The sequence below is a fragment of the Mus musculus genome, chromosome 19 (genome assembly GCF_000001635.26).
Source record: "Mus musculus strain C57BL/6J chromosome 19, GRCm38.p6 C57BL/6J".
In the NCBI taxonomy this organism is placed as follows: Eukaryota; Metazoa; Chordata; class Mammalia; order Rodentia; family Muridae; genus Mus; species Mus musculus.
The window spans coordinates 36,411,251-36,428,870 of NC_000085.6; the positions used below are offsets into that span (position 1 = coordinate 36,411,251).

Below are 17,620 nucleotides of genomic sequence, written 5' to 3' on the forward strand. Positions count from 1 at the left end.
AAGGCATGTTGGACAGAAGATAGGAGCCTGCAGAGTTTATATGGTGGGAAGAGTGGTCCTGTCAGTGTACCTGAAGTGTTGAAGGAAAGGTTAGAGTCAGTTTGCAATGGAAACCAATTAGGAATGTGGTTTACATCTCATGGGACAGGCTAAAAACCTTACATGCTTTTTCTGTTTACAGAGAGGAAGCGCCGACTTTTTATTTTTTCTATTTGAGAAGTACTAACTGTAATAAATAAATAGAATAAACCTGATAGCAGAATGTCAGATGCCCTGCCCGGAGGGTATCTGTCTGAAGAGGGGACATGCACATCATGTTGATTTGACTGTTAACTGGACGGAGAGTACAGAATGGAAATAGAGACCCTTTGGTAGGGGGTTGCTGACTTCAGTTGTGAGACTTGGTCGCTTGTATCGGCAGAGGCTCCTGATAGGAAGTCAAGCAGGTAGTAAAAGCCCAGTACTGCCGAGGAGCAGCCTTAACTGGGTTCAGCAGCTTTGGGTGCCATGAGTTGCAGTGGTAATTGAAGCTTCATAACTGGGTGAATTTGGTAACTCTCAATTAAATGAGAGTAGATTTACAGGTTAATTCTACAATAAAGGTTGTGTCCTGCTCATCACATTTTGACCCTGAAAATGTACTGTTAATGATATTAAATGCAGTATAAGAAATGTGATGCCTTCTCTCTGTGACTTTGGGAACAGGTATGAGAAAGAGAACCGCCAAAAGGAGTGAGTGATGCTCAGTGACCTGCGCTCAGGCTGGACGCTCGCGCCTCGGGACTCCTACAGGAACATTGCGCTAGCTCCTGGGAGCAGCTTTGCATCTCCTTAGTGCTCCTCTGCTTCAACTGCTCAAGCCAGCTGACCTCGAATGGCTACCCAAAGGAAACACTTGGTGAAAGACTTCAACCCTTACATCACCTGCTACATCTGTAAAGGCTATCTGATCAAGCCCACGACAGTGACGGAATGCCTCCATACATGTACGTATTTCTGTGTCCTCCGCTTTCTATGTGAAACCCAAATTCACCTAGGCGTGCGTGCGTGCGTGCCTTTAAAACTGTTGTGCTCTGTTTTGGTCTGGATTTTTAAGATTTAGAAAGTAGTCTTAATTACTTTCAAATTAATTTTCAGAATATTTGTCACTGGTATGCTAATAGCATGAAGTTTTCCTATCAGTTGAATCCTAATACATGTTTACTGTGTTTTTTTTTTTTTTTTTTTTTTCAAGACTGGGTTTCTCTGTATAGCCCTGGCTGTCCTGGAACTCACTTTGTAGACCAGGCTGGCCTCGAACTCAGAAATCCGCCTGCCTCTGTCCCCCAAGTACATGTTGACTTTTAAACCCAGTTTGTAAAATGTTCTTTAAAAGGCTTTAAAATGGTTATGAACTTGCAAAAAGCGAAGTATTTCAGATTTTTAATATTTTCAAAAATGACCCTGAAGGAGTTGGCTCGTGCCTCTGACTGATTCCTTCCCCAATCACACTATTGTCGGCATGCCCGGAGCATCTGGTAGAATGCATGTCTACAGGCCTACTTCCTGGGGAGCTCCTGTGCCCAGCATCTGCCTTTCGAAGGGTTGGCTTGGTAATTCTAGAGCACGCTCAAGTCAAGTTTGAGAATGTTGTAATATTGCTGTAGCTGAGGAATTTTTAGGATTTTACTGTCTCCTGCCTTACAGAGGGAAAATTGTTTTTTTTTAACTACTTGTATGAGTATACATACTTTCTGTGCTTTCTGTTACTATAATTTTATTTTCTTATTCAGTGAAACTTAATCCCAGTAGCCTCAGTTTAATATCTATCATACGTTCTAAACTAGATGCTATATGTGTACCAAGGCCATTTTAGCTTTTCATCAATCTTGAAGCAGTTTGCAGTGGTTATAGGGAAAGAATATTTGGATTATCCTAATTTTTATATGTACGAAAAGTAAGCTTCACTAACCGTGCTCACAGCTGTTGAGTGCTGGGCCTGAATTCACATGCAAAGCTGTTCAGTTTCTATGCTTTTTTCATAATTTCCGTTGAACGTGCTCCCTCCCTCACGAATGGATAGACTATACCCACAAATGAATGAGCCAGATAGAATCACTAGAAAATTAAAATGATAAATGTTATGTTATATATAGTTTAATCACAGTTTTAAACACAGAATTTTACTGAAAGCTGTTTGAACATACTGAGACCTGATGGGTCTTGTGGTCAGGTCTGGTTACATATACTGTGGAAAAGCTATCTAGTGGTATTGATGAATACTCCCCTGGGATGTTAACTGGCTCACGCTGTTCATTAGCAGTTAACTATGAAATGTCTTCTATGGTAATTTGTCCTTGCCTTGTATTTAATTTGAACAATTAATAATTAACTGTCATTGAAAACATGTATTGACTGCCTACTACGTGTCAAGTGCAGTGCTAAATACAGATACATTCTAGGAAGGGAAACGTAAATAGATTCAATATTTATTGGTGACGAAGAGCATGAAAAGGAGCCGATTGTAGGCAGGGGCAGGGTTACTTTATATGATGTCATGTCAGCTTCTCTGTGCTGTTTATACAGAACGCTTAAGTGGTTGAGCGCTACAGGGAGAACCTTCTAGAAGAGAGATTAGCGAGTAAGATCAGAGAGTTTGACCTGGACTATGCGTGGCAGGATCTAAGAGCATCGTATCAGTTAGAAGGCACAAGTGCGTGCACACATATGCCACCTGTAAGACTTAGGCTTCAAAGGTAGTGTGATTTGGGATGGAGGCAGGGAAGAGTGATCCTACTGTGGATGTTTCGGGGAGGGGAAAAGCCATTAAGAAGTGCACGCTGGAGTGGACAATCAATCAAACGTTGTCTCTTGACTCCAGTTGTACCTGCACATGCCTATGTATGGTCCACAGTCTGCTTTGTTTCACTGATACTAATATTTCTGCATTTTTCTATTTGGATCTCTAGCAGAAATGGCCAATTATGAGATAAGATGAAAGCATAAATCTCACAATTTCTCTCTACTACAAGTTTTATATCCTGAAAGATATTTTGAAATAAAATCCCAAATCATTATCTCTTATTTTGAAGAAAACCAAAAGATCCTAGAAGTATTTATTACAAGTAAAAATTATTTTTATGTTCTTTTTCCTGAAATTCCATAAAATTCCTGAGATTTCCAAGAAATTTTATTTAGCTACTTCTATCATTGATTTTTAACATTGAAGAAAGCACTGTTCTTAGTTAGGGTTTTACTATTGTGAACGGACACCAAGACCAGGCAACTCTTTTTTTTTTTTTTTAAGATTTTTATTTATTTATTATATATGAGTATACCTTAGCTATAGAAAAGGGCCTCAGATCTCATTACAGATGGTTGTGAGCCACCATGTGGTTGCTGGAATTTGAACTCAGGACCTCTGGAAGAGCAGTCAGTGCTCTTACCTGTTGAGCCATCTCTCTAGCTCCCAGACAACTCTTATAATGGACAGCATTTAATTGGGGCTGGCTTACAGGTTCAGAGGTTCAGTCCATTGTCCTCAAGGTGGGAGCATGGCAGCATCCAGGCAGGCATGGTGCAGGAGGAGCTGAGAATTCTACATCATCATCTAAAGGCTGCTAGTGGAATACTAACTTCGAGGCAGCTAGGATGAGGGTCTTAAATCTCACACCCACAGTGACATACCTACTCCAACAGGACCACACCTCCAAGTAGTGCCACTCCCTGGGCCAAACATATTCAAACTACTACACACTTCTAATATGCTTTATAAAGAAGTATCATTTTCCATCAGAAAATTGGCTGAGATTTTCTTTTTTTAATTCAAAATTTCATATAATATAGTCTGATTATTGCTCCAATCCTTCCTACTCCCCCCACCTACCAACCTAACTGCATGCTCTCCTTTCATCTGTTTAAAAAAGTAAACAACAGGGCTGGGCCTGGTGGTGCACACCTTTAATCCCAGCACTTGGGAGGCAGAGGCGGGTAGAGCTCTGTTAGTTTGATGCCAGCCTGGTCTACAAAGCGAGTCCAGGACAGCCAGGGCTCTGTTATATAGAGAAACCATGTCTCGAAAACCCAAAACAACAACAAAAAATAAATAAATAAACAACAATAAAAGACCAAGAAACTCACCTGTGTGTGCATACATACATACATACACACACTAACTCAAAAAGCACAAAATCAGAAACCAAAACACACAAGCAAAAGACGAATAAATAAAAAAAAATTTTCCAAAAAAGCAATATTAGACAAAAAGACTATAAAAATACCACTTAGTTTGTTTTGTGTTGGCCATTTGCTGAGCATGGGGCCTGTAATATACCCAGCAAGCCTCCTCCAGAGGGGGAGACTAATGTTCCCTTTGCCAGTGGGTGCCTACCACAGGTAGCTTGTTTGTTGGGTTGGGAGCTTGTGTGCACTTACTCCTCTCAGTGCCAGCCGAGACCTCATCTCTCTTGAACCTGTGCAGGCCCTGTGCATGCTTCCACAATCCTTGAGTTTGTGTGTCAGTCCTGCTGTCTGTAAGGACAGTTTCCCTGGAGTCCTCTCTCATCTCTGACTCTTACAGTCTTTCTGCATTGAGTCCTGAGGAGAGAAACTGACGAAGGCATCCCATTTAGGAATGAGTGATCAGAAGTCTTTCATTCTGCACTTTGTCCAGTTGTGGGTCTTTGTTAGTTCCCATCTACTGCAAGAGCTTTTCTGATGATGGCTAAGTGAGGCACTGATCTATTAGTGTGACGGTGCTACCTGGAGTCATTTTATTGCTGTGCTCCTTTAACAGAACAGGAGTTTCCCTCTAGGCTTCTCTATAGTCAATGAGATCTGTACATATTACCCCATGCAATAGGGCTTTACTGTCAGTTTATGGAGAGCAGCTGAGAGCCTTGCTAGTAGCCTGTTGAAATAGTAGTTGAAAGCATAAAGAGGTAACTAACAAAGTGCACAAACCATTCTAGTAGAAACAGTTTTTGGCAGTGGCCTGGCTCCTTTACTGAGGGTTGAAGTGATAGAATTTTGGTGAAAATAAAGTGGTAACTCCAAAACGTGGACTCTCTCATCCACAGAGAACCCTGACTGGCAAGTGGTGGAGTCAGGTCTGAGGATTCTGTAGCACATAGGATGAGGGTTACTAACTTTTGGAGTTTTGGATTCTTGTGTCCTGTATATTTTTTTACTGAGCCTTTTGGGGAAATAATCCTGTTTGCAGAGCATTCCCTTGTTTGTTTTGATAACATAAATATTATCAAAAAGCAGCATCGCTAGTCTTCCATGGGTTGTTCTGATGTGTGGTCATATTTGGGGTCTGTTTTTTCTGCTAGGGTTCTTCACATTTAATAGTGTAGGACAATACAGTTTTACAGTGACTTGAAATGGGATAAAATTGAGAAAAGCAGCCAAGTGGGAAAGGCAGGAACTGAGAAAAATTAAGTGACATTGTGATACCATGTGGTTTTAGATGTTGACGTAACTTTAAAGAGTTTATATGATGCTATATCTGACTAACATACCTCCACAAAAACTACTGTGGAATGATTCATGAGTAAAGAATGATTAATGGGGCTGGAGAGATGGCTCAGTGGGTAAGAGCACCCAACTGCTCTTCCGAAGGTCCTGAGTTCAAATCCCAGCAACCACATGGTGGCTCACAACCATCCTTCATGAGATATGACTCCCTCTTCTGGAGTGTCTGAAGACAGATACAGTGTACTTACATATAATAAAAATAAAATAGATTAAAAAAAAAAAAGAAGAATGATTAAGCACCCGTTCTTGCTGTGGGAACTTAGACTTCCATCCCATTGGTCAGACAAGTGGAAGAAAAGTAAAGCTATGCTAGTGAGCAGACCAGACATGGAGTCTGCCCCCAACCTAGCTGGTCAAGGTGGTGAAGAGTGAGGGAGTTAAAAAATGTATAAAATCAGTGCAGTCAAGCAAATGGGCATGAGAGAATCACAAGTGTGCTCAGGATATGAGAGCAGAGTGGTAGTAGAGAATTTCGGAGTCCTGAGGCCTTAAGCCTTTCCAGGTTGGGCCAGATACCCTTGGCCTGACTGCAGCAGAGGTGCTTCGACATGGACAAAGTTACCTCAGCCATCTCTCAGATTACTGTATATGTATATTTTACCTCCCCCTTCCTCATCTTCATTTTTTTTTAAACGTTTTTAGTTGAAATAGAATTCCATCGTTTCCCCCTTTCTTCCTTACAGCCCCTGCCAGGTACCCTCCCTCCAAACCCGTCCATGCCCTCTCCACTCTTAACACTTTTCTTTGATTATTGTTTCGTACATATGCATGCATATGTATATGCAAATAAATAAATACAACCTGCTGAATTTGCTTTTGTTATTTGTGTGTATGTGTTTTCAAGGATGACCACTGTTTTTGGACAACCAGTAAAGAGGCTCATTTGTCTCTGGGGGAGGCTAACTCTCCCAGCCATCGTTCCTTGCTGGAGTTCTTTGTCTAGTGGTGGGAACCCATTGAAATATTCCTCCTCCCACTTTGATATGTCCAATGATACTCATATTTTTCTAGTCATTTCTGGGAGAGGCTGTTTCATAGTAGACTTCCTGGTGTTCTAGCTTTTCAGTGTCCTTCCAGCTCACTTCTCTCGTGTTCCCCAAGCCACATCTACAGGAGTTGGTATAGCTATGTATCCCCATAATCCACTGCTCTGTGCATTGTGTCCATTTGTAGCTTTCTGTGATGGGTTTCATTTGCTGTAAAGCCCAGCTTTTTGTGAGGGCTGGTAGCTACAGTTATCTATGGGTCTAAGGATAAGAGAATGTAGTAAGGAATTACACTGGACTAGTAAAACGGTTGTAGTTGATTATTTTTCAGTGACCATGAGCTCACTATTCCCAGCAAGCTGGGTAGGTGTTCAGTACCAGGCACACCACCCCGCCATTGTGTGGGCCTTTGGTCCAGTTCAACAGCAGTTGGTCGGTTCTCTTTACTCTCAACAAAACTGTGACAAAGGCCCAGTCTGCTTAGTTCTACCCTTTCCTACTCCCCCCCCCCCACCTGTCTCACATTTCTTTCTCACCAGATTCACTGTAGCACATTCTTCTGAGTATCAGGGTGGTTGTAGCAAAAGACATAATGTGTTTGTCACATTTGTCATTTTTCATCCTTACCCCCCCACCCCCGAAAAAGTCTCAAAGGTGTGCTGCTGATGCCAGGATAAATTAAAGCTGTTTACCTGTGGCTTGTTTGCCCTGCTTCTCCTTCTACCTCACACACATGGGGAGACACTGGGTTCAGGGACTTACTTTCCTTGCTGTGAACCTCTTGTGCTCTGTTCTGTCAGCAGTCATTGATCCTTGATATCTACTCCCTCCAAGTTCTGTCTAACACATGCCCTTTCCTGCACAGATGTAGGATAAGCAGCACCTTAATATCTGCTGTGTGAGAAAAGCACAAACACACAGCTGATTCATTACCATGTCTGTCCTTTCATCAGTTCAAACGCAGTGCTAGCTAACTTGAAAGACACACACACAGTGTTGGTTAGGCATAGTTTAGTGTAGGTTATAATCAGTTTTTAAAGATCTATCTCCTAGAAGCACCATCCGTGAGTATATAAGAAAAAAAGATGGACTCTAGAGTAGGGAGTGGTGTTTGGTGGCCGAGACCAGAGGCTGTCCTTTGTCTCATAACAGGTCCTCAGGAGTGTGTGGGAGTTGTCTAGAGTGTGTCATAGACCTGTGATTGTATATGTTGTAGACTTGTGAGTTGGATCCAGACATTGGAAGGTTGGAGATTGATTTTTGCTTTTGATTGTGACTGTGCCCTGATATTTTCCCTCTTGAAGGAAGAAACTATTTTAGTGGAGCCCACATTTAAGAGACTTTTAATTGTAAAAAGACTTTGGATTTTAAAAGAGATGGATATTTTAAAGAGATTGAAATTTTAAGAATATGTAAAGACTGTGGGATGTTTGAAGTTATTTAGACCTCAGGCTTTTCCCTGAAGTCAGGGACAAAGGAGATTCATCCCAAAAGCTCAGAAGTGATAAATGCAGTGCCATGCATTGGTTCTTAACCCTTTTTAGATGGAGAATATTCTAGTTCTTCAGGAAAAAAAAAAACTGTGTTCATAGACATGAAATTCTGTGGTATGGGAATTTTCTTTCTACTCTTTCAGAAATTATGGCAGTAATAATCCCTTGGAATAAGACATATGTAAAGAAGACAGGTTCACTATATAATTGATGATTGATACAATTGATGAAATGTGATTTTGTCTCACATTAAGAATTGAGTTCATTCAGTGGGCTAATGTGTCTGCCACCAAGCCTAAGTTGGATTACACACACACACACACACACACACACACACACAGGGGTGGGGGAGAGAGACAGAGAATGTAATAGAATGTAGGAGTGGCTTTTAATCATGATGGCAGATTTTAATTGCTAATTCATTGGTTTTTGTTTTAAAGAGTTATTTTAATCATATGTATATATTTGTGGGTTTGTGCACATGAGTGTAGGCACCCATAGAGGGGTCAGATCCCACGGAGCTGGAGTTTGCAGATGGTTGTGAGCTGCCCACTGTGGGAGGCAGAACCAAAAGGTCCTCTGTAACTGTAAGAGCAGTACAAACTCTTAAGGCTGAGCCATCTCTCCAGCTCCTATGTATTGTTTTTGAACAAATACCATAGCCATATGGCTACTTAGTTAAGGAGTAGGGGCTGATATTTAATGCTAAAATCTTATGCCCCACACTCTTGCTATTCAAAGTGCAGTCTCCAGGCTGGCAGCATCCATGAGCAACAGTGTCACCTGGGAACTAATTAGCAGTGCAAATTCTTGGGCTTCACTGCAGACCTGCAGGATCAACCTCTGGGGATAAGGGTAGAAATCTGTATTAACAAGCCCTCTAGGTGATTTCTGTGTTATACTAGAGTCTGACAAGCACCACTCTAGGCCAGACCTTTGTCATCCTAGCATCCCTTAAATTAGACAGCTTACAATTTAATCATACTGTGATTAAAATAAATGTTAATAAAAGATTGAAGTTGTAGCTATTGTTTATGGAATGTCATGGGGAGTTTGAGCTTTCTTTTCATTCATTGTTTATTGAATTTAACCAAGACCCCGTATAGCTGGGCAGTATTATTTAATCACTCAACAAATGTTTATTGGCACTTACATGTGCCCGGGATTATTCTCACCGCAGGAAACAGAACAGACAAGACAGGTCGAACCCATGACCTCCTAGAACTCATGCTCTGATAAGTAGACCAACCACAGGCAAGAAAAGAATGAAGTTTCAGGTTCTGTATGTAACAAATGCTGGGGAGAAATGCAGCAGGAAAAAAAAAAACCTTTCTTGGTAGTTAGTTACTATTCAGCAGAGACCATAGGATAGGAAGACACAGGCTGCAGTAAGGCTTGGGGGAAGTGTATTTCAGATCCTTGTTCCAATTCTCACAGATGGAGGATTGAGAAATACTAAAAATCACCCAGTAAATAGTTCCAGAGCAGGGTCGTCATTCCTCTGTCCAGTGCAGGCACATCTGCAAACGCATTGAGACATTTCCCTAACTCTTTTCTTTCTTCATCCAGTTACATTTATTTTTAATATTTCATTAACATTAGTTATATGTGAGAGAAAAAACTGGTTTCATGAGATATTTGGTACTCAATAAGGATATAAGTTTACTATTAGTTCTGAATTGAATAGGTATTCTGATTAAAAAGACATTATTTTTGATGAAATTTCTAATGCTTTCTTTAGTTTTGGAGTAAAAAAATCTGTTTTTAGAAAAAGAAAACGTCCAGATTGAAACTCCATTACCATGGGCATACACACAACATCATAGGTTGCTGTAAAAATGAAGTCACCATCATACTGAGTTAAAGCTTCAGATAGTGCTTTGACACTCATTAATAAGAGTGATTACAGTCTTCATTTTGATGAACATTGAAATAGGAATAGTTGCTGATTTCAAACAGTCTAGGTATTAGCTGTTATAAGATTAAAGACGGATTATGTTAATTAAGCTTTTGAATTTTTTTTTATTTGCAAGCTGGGAGATAGTGAGAAAAAAAAAACCAGAGAGCATGCATCATGGTAGTAGACACAGAAGGATAAACAAGGGTAACAGAAATTTAAAAACTGAAATTATCTTGTATATTGATGTCTGATAAATAGGGACCAGAATGAATTGAACCAATACCAGCATTGAACTGAAGTCAGAACATATAACAGAAAGTCATCAGTGCTAGAGATAATGGTAAATAGAGTATTAATTAAGAACCCAGCATCCAGGCTGACCGTGAACTGGAGAGCTACTGTCTTTATTGTAGAAAATAATATTTCTTTTGGATTCTTTGAAGAATCTTCACAATTGCTGAGTCTTTCTATATACTGATTTCAACAGACTACTGTATTTATAAAGTTAAGTGAGTAAACAAAACTTCTTCATTAGAATATGCGGTTTCCAGTTGAGAAAATGGTTCCTGTTGGAGTGGGTTGCTGGTAAGCCAGAATTCCTTCATTTGCCATGTAGGTTTCTTTCTTATTGGTCCCTTGACTACAGTGATACAGTTATAGGCCTAGAATCTGGGCTCTCTTTAGTATCCTAACCCCTATGACTTCCTTTTGTCTATACATATTTACTGAGCCTGCTCTTGTTCAGACTCTGGCCCAGATACTTGGGGCATAGTAGGCAGTAGAGTATGCAATAAAGTAAGTAACAAGTGTATGTTAGAAGGTTGTCACTCTCAGCTGCACATAAAGGGAAGGGCAGACTGAGGAAGGGGAATTGGACAATCAAGAAGGTGCTGCAGTTCCTAAAAGTCTGTGTCCAGGAAAAGCTTCGAGGCAGCCACTTTTGAGTTTGTGGTAGAGAAGCTACTCCATCAGACACCTGAGAGATGTTCCAGGCAGAGAAAATAACCAAGATGAAAGGCTTGAAGGTGTGAGTGTGGCTGGTTAGCAGTGAGTGCAGAGGTGAGGTGGGGGATGGCTGTGGGCACAGACAGTTAAGAATTTGGGTGGTTTGGGGTTTAATTTTTATTTTCTTTTATTAGATATTTTCTTTATTTAAATTTCAGATGTTATCCCCTTTCCTGGTTTCCCCTCTGAAAACCTCCTACCCCCTCCCCACCTCCCTCTGCTCACCAACCCACCTGCTTCCTGGCCCTGGCATTCCCCTATACTGGGGCATAGAACTTTCACAGGACCAAGGGCCTCTTCTCCCATTGATGTCTGACAAGGCCATCCTCTGTTACATATGCAGCTAGAGCCATGAGTCCCACCATGTGTTTTCTTTGGTTGGTGGTTTAGTCCCAGGGAACTCTGGGGGTACTGGTTAGTTCATATTGTTGTTCCTCCTAGGGGGCTGCAAATTCTTCTGTTCTTTGGGTACTTTCTCTAGTTCCTTCATTGGGGACCTTGTACTCCATCCTATGGATTGCTTTGAGCATCCACTTCTGTATTTGTCAGGCACTGGCAGACAGGAGACAGCTATATCAGGCTCCTGTCAGCAGGCTCTTGTTGGCATCCACAATAGTGACTGGTTTTGGAAGTTGTTTATAGGATGTGTCCCCAGGTGGGGTAGTCTCTGGATGGTCATTCCTTTAGTCTCTACTTCACACTTTGTCTATGTAACTCCTTCCATGGGTATTTTGTTCTTCCTTCTTCTTGAGTTTCATGTATAATGCCAATCGTATCTTGGGTATTCCAAGCTTCTTGGCTAATATCCACTTATGGGTGAGTGCATATCATGTGTGTTCTTCTGTGATTGGGTTACCTCACTAAGGATATCATCCAGATCCATCCATTTGTCTAAGAATTTCATAAATTCATTGTTTTTAATAGCTGAGTAGTACTCCATTGTGTAAATGTACCACATTTTCTGTATCCATTCCTCTGTTGAAGGACATCTGGGTTCTTTCCAGCTTCTGGCTATTATAAAAAAGGCTGCTATGAACTTAGCATGTGAGCATGTGTCCTTATTACCAGTTGGAACATCTTCTGGGTATATGCCCAGGAAAGGTATTGCTGGATCTTCCGGTAGTACTATGTCCAATTTTCTGAGGAACCGCCATACTGATTTCCATAATGGTTGTACACTCTTGCAGTCCCACCAGCAATGGAGGAGTGTTCCTCTTCCTCCACATCCTCGCCAGCATCTGCTGTCACCTGAGTTTTTGATCTTAGCCATTCTGACTGGTGTGAGGTGGAATCTCAGGGTTGTTTTGATTTGCATTTCCCTGATGATTAAGGATGTTGAACATTTTTTCAGGTGCTTCTCAGCCATTCGGTATTCCTCAGTTGAGAATTCTTTGTTTAGCTCTGTACCCCATTTTAAATAGGGTTTTTTGGTTTTCTGTAGTCTAACATCTTGAGTTCTTTGTATATAGTGGATATTAGCCCTCTATCAGATTTAGGATTGGTAAAGATCTTTTCCCAATCTGTTGGTGGCCTTTTTGTATTATTGATAGTGTCCTTTGCCTTACAGAAGCTTTGCAGATTTATGAGGTCCCATTTGTTAATTCTTGATCTTAACAGTACAAGCCATTAGTGTTCTGTTCAGGAATTTTTCCCCTGTGCCCATGTCTTCACACCTCTTCCCCACTTTCTCCTCTATAAGTTTCAGTGCCTCTGGTTTTATGTGGAATTCCTTGATCCACTTAGACTTGAGCTTTGTACAAGTAGATAAAAATGGATCAATTCTCATTTCTCTACATGCTAACTGCCAGTTGAGCCAGCACCATTTGTTGAAAATGCTGTCTTTTTTCCACTGGATGGTTTTAGCTCCTTTGTCAAAGATCAAGTGACCATAGGTGTGTAGGTTCATTTCTGTGTCCAGGTCTATTACATTGATCTACCTGTCTGTCACTGTACCAGTACCAAGCAGTTTTTATCACAATTGCTCTGTAGTGCAGCTTTAGGTCAGGCATGGTGATTCCACCAGAGGTTCTTTTATTGTTGAGAATAGTTTTTGCTATCCTAGGTTTTTTGTTATTCCAGATGAATTTGCAAATTGCCCTTTCTAACTCTGAAGAATGGAGTTGGAATTTTGATGGGGATTGCATTGAATCTGTAGATTGCTTTCGGCAGGATAGCCATTTTTACTATATTAATCCTGCCAATCCATGAGCATGGGAGATCTTTCCATCTTCTGAGATCTTCTTCGATTTCTTTCTTCAGAGACTTGAAGTTCTTATCATACAGATCTTTAACTTTCTTAGTCAGAGTCACACCAAAGTATTTTATATTATTTGTGACTATTGTGAAGGGTGTTGTTTCCCTAATTTCTTTCCCATCCTGTTTATCCTTGTGTAGAGAAAGGCCATTGACTTGTTTGAGTTAATTTTATATCCAGCTACTGCACTGAAGCTGTTTATCAGGTTTAGGAGTTCTCTGGTAGAATTTTTGGGGTCAGTTATATATACTATCATATCATCTGCAAATAGTGATATTTTGACTTCTTCCTTTTCAATTTGTATCCCTTTGATCTCCTTTTATTGTCTAATTGCTCTGGCTAGGACTTCAAGTACTATATTGAATAGGTAGGGAGAGAGTGGGCAGCCTTGTCTAGTCCCTAATTTTAGTGGGATTGCTTTGGCTACTGGTTTTCTGTATATTGCTTTTATTATGTTAAAGTATAGGCCTTGAATCCCTGATCTTTCCAAGACTTTTATCATGAATGGGTGTTAGATTTTGTCAAATGCTTTCTCAGCATCTAATGAGATGATCATGTACTTTTTTTTTCTTTGAGTTTGTTTATATAGTGGATTATGTTGACAGATTTCTGTATATTTAACCATTCCTGCCTCCCTGGGATGAAGCCTACTTGATCAGGATGGATGATTGTTTTGATGTGTTCTTGGATTCAGTTTGCAAGAATTTTATTGAATATTTTTGCATCGACATTCATAAGGGAAATTGGCCTGGAGTTGTACTTCTTTGTTGGGTCTTTGTGTGGTTTAGGTATCAGAGTAATTGTGGCTTCATAGAATGAATTGGGTAAAATACCTTCTGCTTCTATTTTGTGGAATAGTTTGTGAAGAACTGGAATTAGATCTTCTTTGCAGGTCTGGTATAACTCTGCACTAAACCCATCTGGACCTGGGCTTTTTTTTTTTGGTTGGGAGACTATTGATGACTGTTTCTATTTCTTTAGGGGATATGGGACTGTTTAGATCGTTAATCTGATCCTGATTTAACTTTGGTACCTGGTATCTGTCTAGAAAATTGTCCATTTCATCCAGGTTTTCCAGTTTTGTTGAGTATAGGCTTTTGTAGTAGCATCTGATGATTTTTTTTTTTTTTTTGGATTTCCTCAGGTTCTGTTGTTTTGTCTCCCTTTTCATTTCTGATTTTGTTAATTAGGATACTGTCCCTGTGCCCTCTAGTTAGTCTGGCTAAGGGTTTTATCTATTTTGTTGATTTTTCTCAAAGAACCAGCTCCTGGTTTGGTTGATTCTTTGTATAGTTCTCTTTGTTTCCACTTGGTTGATTTCAGCCCTGAGTTTGATTATTTCCTGCCCTCTACTGCTTGGGTAAATTTGCTTCCCTCTGTCCTAGAGCTTTCAGATGTGCTGTTAAGCTGCTAGTGTATGCTCTCCTCTCCAGCTTCTCTTTGGAGGCACTCAGAGCTATAAGTTTCCCTCTTAGGACTGCTTTCATTGTGTCCCATAAGTTTGGGTATGTTGTGGCTTCGTTTTCATTAACCACTAAAAATCTTTAATTTCTTTCTTTATTTCTTCCTTGACCAAGTTATCATTGAGGAGAGTGTTGTTCAGCTTCCACATGTATGTGGGCTTTCTATTATTTATGTTGTTATTGAAGATCAGTCTTAGTCCGTGGTGATCTGATAGGATACATGGGATAATTTCAATATTTTTGTATTCATTGAGGCCTGTTTTGTGTCCAATTATATGTTCAATTTTGGAGAAGGTAGCAAGAGGCGCTGAGAAGAAGGTATATCCTTTTGTTTTAGGATAAGATGTTCTATAGATATCTGTTAAATCCAGTGTTTCATAACTTCTGGTAGTTTCACTGAGTCTGTTTAGTTTCTGTTTCTATGATCTGCCCATTGCTGGGAGTAGGGTGTTGAAGTCTCCCACTATTAATATGTGAGGCTCTAATGATGCCAAGTTAGTCTTGGTTTCTGTTGGTAAGATTCTTACATTTGCCTTTCACCATTTGATAATCTCTGGTGTTAGATGCTCTTAATGTCTCTAGCTGGAGATTGTTCCTCTGGTGAGTCTGTAAGGCTGGGAGACCAGCTCTCTCCTGGCAAGACCAGTGAACAGAGGCCTGTAGAACAGCCCCATCTCCTGGGTGCAGATGTCGCCCGTAGGACCCTTCCCAACTGTTCTGCCGCCTCTGCAACCTGTGCACTCCTGAGTGGACCCGCCTTAGAAATTCACTGGAGAGAACGTGTGTGGGTGTCGTCGTCCCCCCCCCCCCGTTTGTTTGTTTTAATGAAGGCTCATTTCATGGATAGATTTGAGTAAGGAATAATACAAACCGGATTGTAATTAAAAGAGTCGCTTGAACTATTGCAACAAAACTAGAAAGGTCAGGATCACATTACAGTATTGCAGGAAAGAGATGGTGGTGCTTGTACCAAGGTGGTGGTGCTGGTAAAATTCTGAACACATTTTGAAGGTAGATCCACACTTGTTAATGAATTGAAGATCATCAGCGTATAGAACATACATAAACAATGAAACTATGAAGGAAATGAATGTGGACTACAGAGTAGAATACCAGAGGGCACGCTACAGCTTTATCCAGAAGAAAGTAAGAGGAGCCAAGGGACAGGACGGCTCTGGGTGTCAAGAAGGGGGGAGCTGGCTGAGCTTCATGTGCTTGGTGAGTTGGTAAGCACAGGGTTAGCTGTGAAGACCCTTTTAAGAGCAGTTTAAGTGGATAGAAGGAGAAAAAAATAGATTTGGGAAAACAGCAAGCTTTTAATTTTCTAGTTTGACTATGAATAATACATTTAACTCTTTTAACTATGCAGGAAATCTTCCATTGAGATACATCTGAGTCCTGTACTTAACCTTAGTAAAGGCAAACAAGAAGTGAAAAATAAGCTCTGAAAGAGAGAAAGGGAGGGAGGGAGTATATTGGTATGAATTTCCACTTTTTTTGCAAAGGAGAACAAAGCAATGGAGCAATAGCTGCAAGGGATGTGGTCAACAAAAGTTCATTTTACAGTAAGGAGATGGCCTGCCTGTATGCTAATACGAATCTTTATAGGGATTTATATATCTTGTGACAAATGTCAGAAAAGCCATCAGCATATGGGGCTGAAATTACAGCAATAGGTCCGAGAGCGTCCGGGAGCAGGTTAGAGCACCGAGCGGAGGTGCTAGTGGAGGAGGACATACATGTTCCTTTGATTCCATATTTTCTGTCTTCAGTAAAATAGGAAGTGAGGAGTGAGAAGGGGAATCACTTGATGGGGTTTGGGAAGAGACTAGCACGGAGCATGGTTTCATGTCTTTCTTCCACAATGCCCAGCTATAATCTTATAGCATCAGAGTATGTAGGATTTGAATATAATGAAGATTCTGGTTTAATTGAGCTAGTGTAACCAGAGAGGGCATTTTTAGTCAGTCTTTTATTATAATGAAACACCTAAGGCAGGCAACTTAAGAAGAAAAGAGGTTTATTTTAGCTCATACCTTGAAAAGTTCAAAGTTAAAATCCAGGGCCTATTTAATGTGGCCTCTGGTGGTTTTACAAACACCATCACAGTGGCCTAAACATTTGCAGGAGCAAAAAGACCTCAAATCAGGAAGCAGAGGCTCGAATCTGGCTCTTGTTTTATCAACTGTCTAGTATAGAAATTCCTACTGAGTAGAAGTATCTTCCCTCTCAGAGGCAGTGCCTCCCACCATGCAGAGACCTTGCTCTAGGCCCCACCTGTAAAGGATGTACTGCCTCCTGCATCGTAACACAGGGACCAAGCCTCTGGGAGCAGGCCTCATGCAGACCATAGCAGGGTGGCACAGGAGCTGGCGTGTGAGCACGTGTAATGTAAGGACACTAGACTGGTAAGGAAAGTGGTGACAGCAGCATCTGCTGGACTTTGCCAGACTCTTCCCACTGCATCCACTCTGTTGAAGCCGCCTACAGAAGTGTCACCTTTCCTGCTTTCCTCAGCTTAAAAGGGTCCCCTTCCTACTCAATGCAGAAAGCCCACTCTCTGCCCTGAGCTGTTCAAAACCTCTCCCTTGATGCCTGTTTCTTTGTTCAGTGGAAAAGGGATACAGCTGTCTAGGAAGTGGGAAAAACAAAAATGCTATTCTGATGTACGCCATGAAATTGTTATCACTCTAGTGTTTTGAGGCAAGCTGTGTGTAGCAACATAGGAGAAAAGATAAAGCTCACGGAAGCAAATTGTAGCCGTTAGAGAATTTTTAAATCAGTATTAGTTATGCATGTAGGAATATGTGTTATGAGAAGCAGGAGACATACCTCTCCTACAGTCTACTTACAACCTGTTAGCAGATAAAAGTCCTCAACATCAAAAACTATGAAAAATATTGCCCACAGTAACCTATAGGATTAAGATTCTAGTTCAGTGGTGGAAGGCTTGACCTCTAGCACTGCAGAGCATTAAGAAGAGTAAAAAGAATAGTTCAAAG

At 40.7% G+C, this 17,620-nt stretch overlaps 1 protein-coding gene across 6 annotated transcripts in view; it reads left to right on the plus strand.

Moving 5' to 3' along the window:
- Pcgf5 (polycomb group ring finger 5) overlaps positions 1-17,620 on the plus strand; it is a 112,642-nt gene that overhangs the window by 62,922 nt on the left and 32,100 nt on the right. For all 6 annotated transcript variants that reach the window (NM_001368690.1, NM_001368692.1, NM_029508.4 and 3 more), the window contains exon 2: positions 706-986. In NM_001368690.1, the coding sequence (NP_001355619.1) occupies positions 875-986 (112 nt within the window). In that variant the 5' untranslated portion in view covers positions 706-874. The remainder of the gene's footprint in view (positions 1-705; positions 987-17,620) is intronic.